At 36.1% G+C, this 13,298-nt stretch overlaps 1 protein-coding gene across 2 annotated transcripts in view; it reads left to right on the top strand.

Annotated features, from left to right (window-relative positions):
* Positions 1-1,641: 1,641 nt before the first annotated feature.
* Positions 1,642-13,298, top strand: part of LOC129413919 (phosphatidylethanolamine-binding protein 4) — a 171,539-nt gene continuing 159,882 nt past the window's right edge. The window contains exons 1-3 of one of the 2 annotated variants that reach the window (XM_073867522.1): positions 1,642-1,799; positions 1,991-2,105; positions 4,110-4,238. In XM_073867522.1, coding sequence (XP_073723623.1) covers positions 2,002-2,105; positions 4,110-4,238 — 233 coding nt within the window. In that variant the 5' untranslated portion in view covers positions 1,642-1,799; positions 1,991-2,001. Of the gene's footprint in view, positions 1,800-1,990; positions 2,106-4,109; positions 4,247-13,298 lie in introns of both variants that reach the window. The other variant, XM_073867523.1, reaches the window with a different exon arrangement.

The raw sequence follows: 13,298 nt of genomic DNA, 5'->3' as shown, positions 1-13,298 counted from the left end.
GTTGTCTTTCTGTCATGTTCTGTCATTGCCCTTTATAGCTTTAAAATGTACTTTGCGAATATCATTGTCTGTTAATTCAGGGTGGGAAACTTTGTATTATACAGTGTGGATTCAAAACGAGACAAAAGTGACAATTCCAGTCTGAAAATAGATGTACTGTAGGATTCAGTGGCGGCCAGTGACTTCTTTTTCGAGCATGATGTGAAGCTCGTCACAACAGGTAATTAGCTCATGTGTCTCGTCATTTCAAAATATGTGTCCGGCGCGTCATGTAAATTCACGTGTGATGTCAAAATATGATCCTGGTGACGACACTTAGAAGGGGTTTATGATAAAAGAGACGCTTGCGTTTGTCAGATGCTCACTTAATCTCATGTGTAATCAGAGTTTAGTATTAAGTGAGTGACTTGTGAGTATTTCGTGAAAGTGAGCGTCTCTTTCGTCATAAACCTTTTCGATGCATGTGCAGCAGGCATGTATTTTGACAAGACATGTGATACACATGTTTCACATGACGCAAACAAATTTGCGCCCCTTGGAAGAGAAGTCACCGGCTCCCACTGTTAGGATTTAAAATATACTGAACTGCAATCTTAATTGACAAATTCTTATTTCAATCAACTAGTATGCTGATAGGAATGTAATAGCTAGAAGTCTCTGAATTTTACCTTACTGTACAGTACAGGAAAGTATGAAATGGAGTAAAAAAATTTGGAAAATTGGAAATTGGCATTATTATGTGCCAGGAAAATCCTGTCTGTATTCTTTGTTGATCCTGGAACAACATTCCTGTAAAAAAGCAAAGTCCTTACCTAAATATTAACCATACCTCTCAAATCTGAGAGAAATAAAGGTTTATGCATGAACCCTTAATCCAGCCCAACATACAACCCTAAACTTAATCCTTTCGCATAGAGAACTGAAACAGATTTCTTCCAGGACCATCAAAGATGTTGATGCAGAAACATGTCCTACCTGGCAAAACCAATGTGACCTTAGAAATTATCATTAAGGTGGACCCTATCTTTTAGATCTTTGACATGCAGTGTCAAAATAACAAAAATAAAGGTTTAAAAGGCTAATAAAAATGGTATATATAAGCAGTGAAGCATGTTCTAAGTATATTTGAGTTTGCTCTCAGACAAGACTAGAAAACAAATAATACAAAATCAAAATAAATCAGGGGTTAAATCAAAATAAATATAATAAAATCATTACTATAAAATCTTAAGAGCTAATTTTTAATGAGCTATAGGCCCTGTAGTGCCATCATTGCAAAGAAGCACAAACCAAACAGAGCATTTTTGCTAAGAATGTAGCTATAGTAAAAAGGCTGAAAGCAAAACTTGAATGTTTTCTCAGTATTACAAGCTTGCTATGAACAATTTGTATTTTAATCAAATTATTTAAATTAGTAGTGGAGGAGGTTTTGTATTCAAGATATCTAAGCATGTGTACTTGAAATGTGTAAATAGTGTTTAATAAATACATTCTAGCAATTTAATGTATTTGTGTTTTTTTGTTTTAATTATTCTGATTATTTATTTTTCTGTGTAAATTATCTACCGTTTACTGTGTGGTATGACTATGACGGACTAAAAATGATTGACACATCTGTCGACCAATACGGAGTCAGCTGTTGGGAACCAATGTCAGGAGAGGGCGGGCCTAATGTGTTTCTTCATTTAACTTTGTAAATATTATTAGATCACAGACACAGACTGTTTTAGTCGACGACCAAAACTTTCGTTTGAAAGCACGTAGGCTAATCACATCACCAGAGTTTTCGAGAATTACAGGTAAATGTTAAACGTTATTAAAGATTATGAATAAGTTGTCAATAATATCTAACAGATGTAGTAGGCCTACGCCTGTTACACACAGTAATTACAGTATTACGCTGACATAACGCGTAAATTCGCACTGAAAATATGAATAACAAATCGAAATGCATTATTTATTCGAATTCACAAATCTCTCTATTTTGAAGGGCTGGTGAATATGAGGTCACTTGACATAATTGTTGTGTTGTGGGTGATGTCTGTATGTCACATCACTACATCCATCTGCGATGAGCTTGATCATGAAGACGCAAAATTCTGCAGGTGAGACTTTACACGGTTCACACTCGACGCATGCGCATTAATGCTAAATGTTTGTTTAAATAATGTTAAATATTGTGTTAATCTTACCAGAAGTGTACTTACTGTTATGTTTTGTTAGTAGACAGTAGTGATAAAAACACATTTGGCCGGTTTAATAAAGTATTAATAAGGTATTATGTCTGTGAAGTCCAGGCTAAAGTCTCATAATCTAATGATGAGAGCATTAAAGTTTGATTTCAATCATTCATTTCATATTGATTTTAATCTATAATATGATTTTACTAATTATTAAAAATATTAAATATACATATATAACATTCTGTTAATTTTTATTGTGTACAGTAGGATGATTATGTAAAATAATAATAAATAACAAAAATAAATTGACTTTAGCTGGATTTTCACAGACTGGGTCACATGTTTATATTTCGATATTATAATCGATGGGAGGGATGCTTCTGTTGAATGCAGCTTCAATCCCAGTCAAACACAGCTGAACCAGCTAATCAAGTTGTTCGGGGTCACTTACACAGTACAGGCAGGTGGAGCAGGATTGAGTTAAAATATGCAGGAAGGTAGGTTTCCGGAAACAAGGTTGAAGATCTTTGATCTATATCGTATATAATAATTATAGCAAAGTAATGTATGTGTTTGTGTACCTAGCCTGTCACTTTAAAAGTAGTGTTCATCATGTAAAATAATACATTAGCTATGACAGGTTGCTAGTTATTTTATTACTAAATATAAACCAGAGCATGATATTTAATCAATGCCAACAGCACACTGAGATATTTACTACAGTAACAAATAAAAAGTGATACATGCAAACTACAAAAAAAAAAATTATTCATTCAATTTACTCTTTTTTTTTTTTAAGGTAAATAGTCGCAACCAATTTATTTAAGCTACAATTAAACAAAAGTTTTTTGTTTTGTTTAGTTTTTCTAATTTTTTTTGTTGTTGTTTAAATGTAGCTTAAATAAATTGATTGCGACCATGTACCTTAAAAAATTGAGTAAATTGAATGAATCTTTTTTTCTTCAGCTTATAGAGGGAATCAATGACACCCCTAAATGAGCCTTTTCTGACAAAAAAATCCATACTCACGTTAAGAGAAAGAACTATAGACCTCTTCAAGGTTTGTAAACATTGAATGATTATCGGGTGCGCGCGCAGCATGGGGTCAAACTGTTCATACCATTTAGGCTTTTTAGTTTAATCTAACAGGGCTGAAAAATGATGACTTACCTCAAATGAAGTAAGCACTACAAACACAAGCCTCTTTGATATTTGCATTGTCCCAGTCTGCACGTTAATTGCTTGCAGCCGCAGATGTTATATTTTTTGTTTTTGAGATTTTGCAGGAATCCCGAAAAACTTAACGGTATACCTGGTGCGATTTTCAAAGCCCACGATGCAAGTAGGCATTTTTGACGATAACGAATAATACGCAACTCTATCTGCTGTAATGACTTTTCTGACCCCAACATGCGCAGTGGGATCCGCCTGTGACGTGAACTGTGAAGGGGTCTATTTGGCATTCACCTAACATTCATGTTTTTGCCTGTGGGAGGAAACCGGAGTACCCGGAGTAAACCTACGCCGACACAGGGAGAACATGCAAAATCCACACAGAATTGATATAGGCCTTTAATAGTTGCAATCCTCAAGGAGTGTTTGACTGGGGTTAATTTCCAAGCCATATTTCCTTAGATTAAATGATTTTAGAAATCTGGTTTGTAGGCTGGTGTGGGACGTGCAGGACTCCCTCAGATCACTGAGTCATGGATGCTGAAGCAGCCGGACCCACTCAAAACCCACACAAGCTTTACAAACCAAACAACTTACTCACCGGTTTAACTTTCAGCACAGTCATGGACTGCATTCACAGATGATATTATAACTATGTATTGAAAACTATGAATTTTTGAGCAAAAATTTAAGCAATTTAGTTTATGTGTTTGTATCAATACATATATTTATACCATATTTTTTACTTTTTAGCGGAGGTTTAAAGGTGACATATCCAGATCGGGTTATTGACGGATGTGCAATAATCCCTCAGGAGTTCAGAGAGAAGATCAGTAAGGTGTGGGGACCTCCACAAGTTCAACTGACAGGTGTTAATGAGAAGAGAAAATTACTTCCTAACTTCTTACTCACCACCCTTTTGTGTTTAGTGATTTTGGATTTAGTCAGCGATTAGTAATGATTGATGTCAGGTCATCCACCTGGTTATACAGTTTCTTAATAAACACAAGCTTCTAAAATATCACATATTGTATGATGGCCAATCAATAGAAAATGAAATAAAGGCCCTTACTTTGTTAATTTACATTTTACTGCTGTTTTAATCCTGCTTTTGGACTATACTCTTTAGTAAATTTCATGTTGGTATTTTTTCTGTGTCCAGAAGATGGCACAAGTGTTTCATTACTAAAGCATGTGCATGCTGAGTTAATGTCAACTCAGTCAACTCATGTCAAGTGAGTTCGACAGAAACAGAGTAGACAGTTTTACTAATCTTATGATCAATTCTAAACATTTCAAGATTGAAATTCAAGCATTTATGGTGATAAACTTTATGGTGTTTATTCTATATAAGGCAGTCATATATTTGATTGGAAAAATCTTGTAATGCTGTTCATGTTGACTTAAAAGTTTCATTCGTTCTTGTATCTGTACAATGTCTGAATGAAGCTTTACAACATGTTTCAAAATAATGTCTGTGAAGAAAACATCTAAAGAAAATTTTTTTGTGATTTACTGTTTCCTAAAATAATCTTACATAATGTAAAGAAAATTTTGTATATATATATATATATATATATATATATAATATTGATATCTTTAATATTAACTGAGTGAAGTCATGTCAAAGATTGAAATCAAAGTTTGATGCTCCAAATCTCCTCATTACATTATAAGACTTTAAACTGGATTTCACAGACAGAGTCACATATTAGAAAATATAAAGACAACCTTTATATTAGCATAAATACAGTGTGTTTGGATATTTGCATGTCCGATGTCCTTTTAAAAAAAGTTATGTAATAGTGTTATGTTTGCCAACGTATGCGCAAGCTTATATTAAAGTAGGACTGGTCGTACATAATATCATATTTAAATAAAATGTACTTAATTTTTCTTTTGCAAGTTTTTGAACAAATATTTTTCAAACATTTCTACACATATAGAAATCTACTTCATTTAATTATGTAAAATTACATTGTAAAAAATATTTTATATTTACATAATATTTTTAAGTACTTTAAAAGCTTAATTGTTTAATGGCATCTTCTTGATTTAATCACATAAAATTGTCTCTTTTTTACATATTTATTATTATATAGCATATAATGTTGAGCAAGTAAGAGGAGACTGGTCTCAGTACTGGCATTAGCACAATTATTGCTCATTAAGTGAATTAACACACATCATTTTCATCGTGTTTCCTACAGTCTATACACAAGCAGCACTCTTATGAACGAGGGTAACCATAAAACTCAAAGAAAAAACAGAAACTCAATATTAATCTCAAAGATTAATGAACATAAAAGTCTTTCTTTATAGGTAAAAACACATAAAATAGCGTTTAATTTCAAATTTTACTCTCCAAATGCCGTCCCATGCAAAGCATTCTGGGAACTCAAGTCCACTTATGTCTACCAAAATCATTCATGTAGTTTCAACATAAAATTATTAAGTTAATCCTTCTTACAATTTTAAGTCTACTATACATGATAAAATTAAGTTGCATTTACTCAATACTGTGTTTATTTAGAATTCCTCAACTTATGTTGGAAAATACAAGAATTACAGTTTTTAAAATAGAGTTTACTCATTTTATCTCATTAAATCTACTAAGGTGCATAATCATTTATTACAGTGTATATCGAGTATATTACGTTTTGGTAATATCTGTATTTTTCCCCGCCTGGATACGGGATGAGACTACTGTCTATATCAATATGGTCTGATATGACTCTCTTTCTTTGCAACAAAATCTCTGTCATAAATGTACACATAAGATGCTCGCATGTCGGAGGAAAACCCTGTCTTTGAATTTTATTTTCACCATGCTGTTTAAATGAGGCTTACATGAGGCTTTGGCTTGCATGTAAACATTTATTCCAGAAAATACAGATATATTTATTGCACGCCGACATTTATGCCAAAATGACTGAGCTATGAATTTCGGTCAATATCACCCAGACCTATATTCTGGCTAATCAAATTTTTATTATTTGTAATTTACATTTAAAGTGTTTTATAGACAAACACATTATTTCTCTTTGTTTAAACAATTAAAAATAAGGTTCCAACTAAAAAGGTTTCAACATTTCAACAAGTTTGTTTGTTTCATAAAGGTGAACAATTCAAATACTGTCAGAGAGATGGCTTATCATATCAACTTGACTGAGAAGCTCGTTTGACAGCTGCTAGGAGAGCCATACAAACTTTGATCATCTTGTCGAATCTCTGCTTTTACGTTTTTCTAGTAAACTTGAAATGGAATCATTTGTAAAGGCCCAAAGCAGAAAAGTATCTTGCCGTATCTATAAATTGAAAACTAAAATTGAAAGCCACTTCAATTTTAAGAGCTAGTTTATAAATTCCATAGCTAAGCAGTCTAGCTTGAAGATGATCTATCGCCCCTTGTGTCTCCCAAACCCCAATTGATATATGGTCATATTATCTGGTATCCTGTCCTACATGATTCTCTTTTATTGATGGACTTGTGTCAGACAGCAAAACGGATTACACACAAGATCGAATCAATACCAACTTTATTTACCGGCCTTTCAAATGTAATTCCCCCCATTTTGTCTTTGCGAGTCTGATAAAAACATATGGTAGGTAGCTGGTGGTCCACACTGAGAATGTGAGTGGGGTCTGGAGACTGTACGTGCGGGTCCCCGTTCAGCAGTCGGTCCCGCTTTCCCGCCCCCTTGACCCACTTCATCACCACGGAAATGAGGGGCCAAGTGGCGACGCAGCGGTCACCGGTTGTCGCTTTACCCCCGTGGTGACACCCACCTCATTACCCTGCCGAAGGCATGCTGGGTAATTGAAACGGAGCAAAATGGGCAGCGGTCCAGCACGAACGCCTCTCAGTGGGCTTTTATTACCCAAAACAAAGCATAGGGTCACTCTAAACAACAGATTTTCCACTCACAGCCCTCAAAGTAATGACTCAACCCTCAGCTTGACTTAAACTTGATTTTAACTCGAACATCCATAATGTTTCAGCGCTATCGTTGTTGAAATGTGTTCAAAAATCATCGCCCAAGTAATGGGCTTGACTGAATGTTGCCATTTCATTTGCATACAATACGATTTGTAGTGATAACAGGCTTTTGAATGTCATTGTCTTGTTTTTGTGTGCGTGTCATTGCATATTGCATGTGGTTTAATGGGATATGTTTGTATTTTCAGCACTGTGAGTCAAAAGTTATTCTAAACTCAGTCCATTATAGACATAATTATGTCTTAGTCTAGCACTTTAGGATGTGCTGTCAAAATAATGTTTTTAGGAACAAAAATAGTTTTTGGTCAAAAATTAGACTGACTACAACTCCATCTAAACCGTTTTCAGAAGTCCGATACTGTTTTAGAAGATTCTTTGTTTCGCATTTCTAAATTTGATAAGCACATTCGATAGCAAGCTTTTTTAAATGCAACAAAAAATCAGATGGTAATGTTAATACTTTATATACAGCAAGCAATTTTGTGGTTAAAAGATGTCTAATAGGCGTCCAAACACAGCCCAGACTTTAGGCTAAAACTTTGGGCTGTCCGTGAAAATTTAATAGATGTCTAACCTTAGCCCAAAATCAAATAAATCAATGAAATCAAACATCTTGTAATTACTGTTGACTTTGCTTACATGATGGACTATCATACATCTAACAAGTTTTTTTGGCAGAAACGACATGTAACCAAATTTAAGTTTATTTTGGCTGGGTTACTCATATCTGGACTACAATATATCGGGTCTATAGTTAACATAGACCAATGGTTCACAAACTTTTCGATGTGCGATCTCAAACTTAGCAATGCGCAACGCAAGTTAAATATTTTGCTGCCTTAAAATTTTTTGTTGAATCAACTCGGAATTACAAGTAATTTTAACTTACTATTATTTATATTGACTAGTGATGACTTGTTATAACTACAGGTGAGTTGTTATAACTTATAAAATATAGTTGAGAAAAGTTAACTTAATTTTATAAGTTGTGACAACTCATCTCTGTTGACATGACTTGTAAATCTGAGTTGATTTAACAAAAATTTTAAGGCAGCAAAGTATTTATTACAGTGTAGTTTTAGCTCGACGCAGTTACAATTTTTATTTACATTTTTTTATTTTCAATTTTATGTCCAGTGCCACGTTGTTTAAATAGCAAATGCATACATGAAAACGTTGTGTGTTCAGGGGCATTGTTGGTGTGTTGCTATTTTGAGGCAACTGAAATAGACTACGCATTGACCAACAAAAACCTGCTCTAAAGTCTAAAGTCAATGGAGCAATATTGTTGTTGTTATTTAAAGAGCGTGTTAGTAATATGCGCCTATAAACAGGACGACAACGCGCGTTTGTTCACACAAGGATGCACAGCAGCACACAAACGTTTTTAAATATGAAAAATTAAAAGATTAAAATGTAAAAGATTATTATTGAGTCTCTTGGACATAAATGAGGACTGATTAAAAAGAGGTTAGAAGGAGTAAAGAGCTGCTTCACCTGTAGCCTGATTAAATTTGTGCTAAATATTGCATCTATTTTGAATTTTTTTTTAATGCCACTTCACATATTTATTGTATATGATGACGTTGTACCTTTAAATATGGTGAGATGAGAATCATTTTTAAGTAATATTTTCAAAACACCCAAGGCGCTGTCCGAGGGCTGAAACGGCTCTTCACACATTTGTAAAAACGCGACTGTCTTTTAAAGGGAATGCGAGATGAGACTCTCATTTGTTTATTGCACATTCCACCCAAAACACATCTATTACCAGAATAGGAACAACCCTTTTAGACTGTGTGCCTTTTAGATTCAAACACACCCTAAGTGCACTTGCACCGTGTGCTTTAGACAATGCGTTTAGATTGTTAAAATAGGGATCTTAGAATTTAAATTAAACAAAATATTAAAGGGCGGTTTCCCAGACAGGGCTTATCCTAGTCCCAGACTAAAATGCATGTTTGAGCTGCTTTAATTTAAACACATTCATTTCATTGTTTTGTCTCAAGATGCACACCAGTATTGTTTTTTGTAAGATATGTTTGTGAAAAATAATTAAATAACTAATATAAGGCCTAGTCCTGGATCAATCTAAACCCTGTTATGCTACAATGTAGTGATGTTGGTTAGTAGCCTTTTTCTGAGGTTTAATTACAAAGAGTATGTGATAAACGAATGTTCGTTGTAAAATCTCATGGCCCCCTGGCACCATCTTGCACCCCCTCAGTTTAAGAACCACGGACATAGGCGGCTATTGCTTGCTGTGGAGGCATACAGTGACACTGTTTCTAATACATAGGAAACTTAAATGAAAAAAAAACACATATCAAATAGTAGCTGCCGGTTTATAACGTTAGAACTGTTAAAGGTCCTTTTGGAATAATTTAAGATCCTTTGCTATAAGTTTACCCTCCTACTGACAAAACACAAGGAAATGTTATCAGACCATTGGCAGCATTCTGTGTACCAACACTTGTGTGTGCTGCTTGTGCCATTTTTCAGACCCACAAATATCTTCATTTACATGAATAAATGATTTCTCCTCTTTCTGTCTTTTCCGCATTAAAAATGATCTGTTTAGCAAAAATCAGCTCATTTGACAAATATGCATGGAGAAGGATTTTGGCTTTGACATCTGAAATGGCAGATCGAATATATTTAGGTGCAACATCAAGCTCTTTAAAATACGCAAAGAAGCAGTAAAGCGGTGATACAGATGAGTAAGATATTGTGACAGATTATTGATATGATTTTCAGTTTTATACAATTTAAACAGTTTTGTCTGTCATAAAAAAGTTAAATCCAAATTTGAACTGTAAGCCCACTCTTCTCCTGTATAACTAAGTAATGACGGGGCCACCCAACACAAAACACAACACAACCAAATCAACCAAAAATTTATGCTTTTCACAGTTTCAGCCGGTTAGAATGAAAACTCATTTTTTTGTAAAAGATGTTTATTGTGTGATATTACATCATAAGCAACTGTGTAACTGTTTAATGGTCACATATGTAACACTGGCAGGTAACATACACAGTATGGGCCCTATTTTAACGATCTGAAACGCAAGTGCGAAGCGCAAAGCGCAAGTGACTTTATGGGCGGATCTTGGGCGCTGTTGCTATTTTCCCGGCGGGAGAAATAAGTCTTGCGCCAGGCGCAAATCAATAAGGGGTTGGTCTGAAGTGGGTTCATTATTCATAGGTGTGGTTTGGGCGTAACGTCAAATAAACCAATCAGAACGCTATCCAACATTCCCTTTAAACGCAAGGGCGCAAGTTCCATGGCGGGTTGCTATTATTATGACGGATTTACCAGGCGCATGCCAGGAGCGGTTCACAGTTGAGGAGACCGACGTTCTCTGTAAGAACAGTCAAAGACAGAGAAGTTGTTTTGTATGGGGATAGGAGAAACCCGCCCAAATCAGCGTCGGTTAAACAGGCGTGAGAGGAAATAGCCACAATTGTCTCATCAGCTGCGCCAAGCACTACAATGATGTCAGGAGACAGGGGGGATCCCAAGCTTGCCAGCATAAATCGGGCACGGCGTGTAACGGGAGGTGGATCTGCCTCTACACATGACCTGACGCCAGCAGAGGACATCGCTGCGTCCACCCTCACCACTGAAAGGGTTTGCTTTGAAATCGGAAACGCAAGAAAGGTCCAACCCCAAAGTACACTTACAAATCAAGTTCATATACATTAAGGTTTCTTATGAAAACATTTTAATTATTATTTACATAAAATAAACGTAATACAGCCACACAACAAACTTATGAAAATATTTGAATCGTTATTTGCATGAGAATTTTTTAACGCAGCCACACAATAAATAAAAACTATCACCACAATGCCCACCACAATGATTTTCCTTATCTCATGTGTTCATATTTTTTATTGTAACAATTTATGATTTGCAAAAATAACTGTTGCATCTGTGTAGATTAGATAAGCAATGCGCGTTGTGCACGCTATACATTATGGTCAAGCATGCGCCCTTAAAATAGCATAATGAACTACGCGGAACGCGCCACTGACTTTAGACTAGTTTTTTTTTGGTTAGTAGCGCAATTGTTTTTTGAAACTGCAAAATAGCATAAGAGATGGTTTGCGCCGGAACACGCCTCCTTTTTTGCGCCGAACCGCCCAGGGAGCGCAAGTTCATTCCCTAGTTTGCCGACGTGCGTCTGTGGAGGGAAAAACCCGCTGTGCGCCGGTGCAAAATACGAAATGATACATGCGTCACTGACAAAGTCAATTGCGCTGGGTGCAAGATAGGGCCCAAAGTGTCATAATATGACCCCTTTAAAATATATCAGTACAAAAGCTCCTTAAATGTCTTAATATAACTAAGGCCCAATCCTGGCTTAATCTAAGCCACAGGCATACAACAAGTATCACTGCATCACATTGTAATTGAAAATCTCTGAACTTTAAGAAGGACTTTATTTACAGTGCCCCATAATCTTACAGGGTAGTATTTTAAAACGCAACGTTCCTCAGAAAAATCATGTTAACTTTTTAGGCTCATGCCCCCTGCGGCTGTTTAAAGTATCTTTGGCATAAGAAAGCAGCGCCTGTGGTTCATATAGGGACTTTAACTGTTTTATTTGGTGCTTAGGAGAGATGAGCATGAGGTTTGTAAACCATTACAGTGATTAGAAAGCGCCTGGATGCGATCTCCTGAGCCACCTTACTGCGCTGCTAATATCTCTCTTTCTCTCTCTACGAGGACGATTTCGTACGCTGTGCTTAAACCGTGCGTGGGGGCGTCGAGAGAGGATTTCAATGTGAACCATTCCTCTCTACTTCCTGTTTTTTTGGCTTATTTCAGTGAAACTCTCTGTTCTTTTCTGCTCGCTGCCTGTAATGACGACAGGGGCGGCATCTTCATTGCTAAGCCTGGCAGTGCCCACGGCTGCTAGTCGTCTCAGCGCAGCACTGCCCACTCACCCACGCTAGCTTTGGCACCAGCGCGCCGTAGCAGCGTGCTATCCGACATCCGAAGGTGGGGTTCCTTTCCGGAAGACCCTGAGTGTCTTTCCCAGGGAAAACCCACTCGTCCACCCATGCAGGATTCCTGAAAGGTCTTTCGCTGTTGGGCCTCGTGAAAGATGGAGGAAGAGAGGGGGATTCGAGTTTGCTTTTTATACTCACAGTGGGCGAATTGCTTTAATTTGTCTGTCTTTGGAAAGGAGGGCTGAGATAGCAGGGAAACAATAGTGAGAGTTACGTAGAAAGCTAGGAGAGAGAGACATCATGTGTTTATATCAAGGGCGGTTGTTACAGGAAGTGTGTTCACTGAAGATGCAAAATTGTAATTGAACTTTGAACCAAAGGGACTAGAATTAGAGTAAACGTTTGTTTTATAGTTTGACTTAACCATAACCAATGATGTTGAAAAACCTGCAAATATTTAACTCAAAGAAAAAGTTTTAAAAGTCTGTGAAAAAGTTTCTATATTGACTATACTTCTTGAAGTTAGTTCAGTATTGCTTGTGTTAAGGAAAACCTGCTTACAGGCCAAAGTGAAGTTTAATTTGTCGCCACTGTACAATGATTCTAAATGACTTTAAATGATTCATTAGTGAGTTATAATGAAAACAAATAAAACCAGTGATCATAAATGACTAGAAAGTCATGTGAAAATCATATGGAGTATTTAAAGTCCCCCGTAATTAAAAAAATCAAGTTTTATTGTTGTTTATATGTCTATGTGGTGTTTTTAGGCTTTAAAGCTCCACTGTGTAGGATCTACTCCCATCTAGCGGTGAAAGTCTATATGACAACCAACTGAATATTACTTTCTAGCCCCCCCCCCCCCATTCGGAATGTGTTTTAACTCGTACGGTGGCCGTGTCATGCCAAGGTTAACATGGCTTCCAGTAGCTACAAAGCAAAAGCAATGGAAAAAAATGAACAATTTGCAATGTCCTTTGCCT

The sequence above is a fragment of the Misgurnus anguillicaudatus genome, chromosome 5 (genome assembly GCF_027580225.2).
Source record: "Misgurnus anguillicaudatus chromosome 5, ASM2758022v2, whole genome shotgun sequence".
NCBI lineage: Eukaryota > Metazoa > Chordata > Actinopteri > Cypriniformes > Cobitidae > Misgurnus > Misgurnus anguillicaudatus.
Note: the sequence above shows the minus strand (reverse complement) of the source record. Positions and strands in the feature narration are given on the sequence as shown.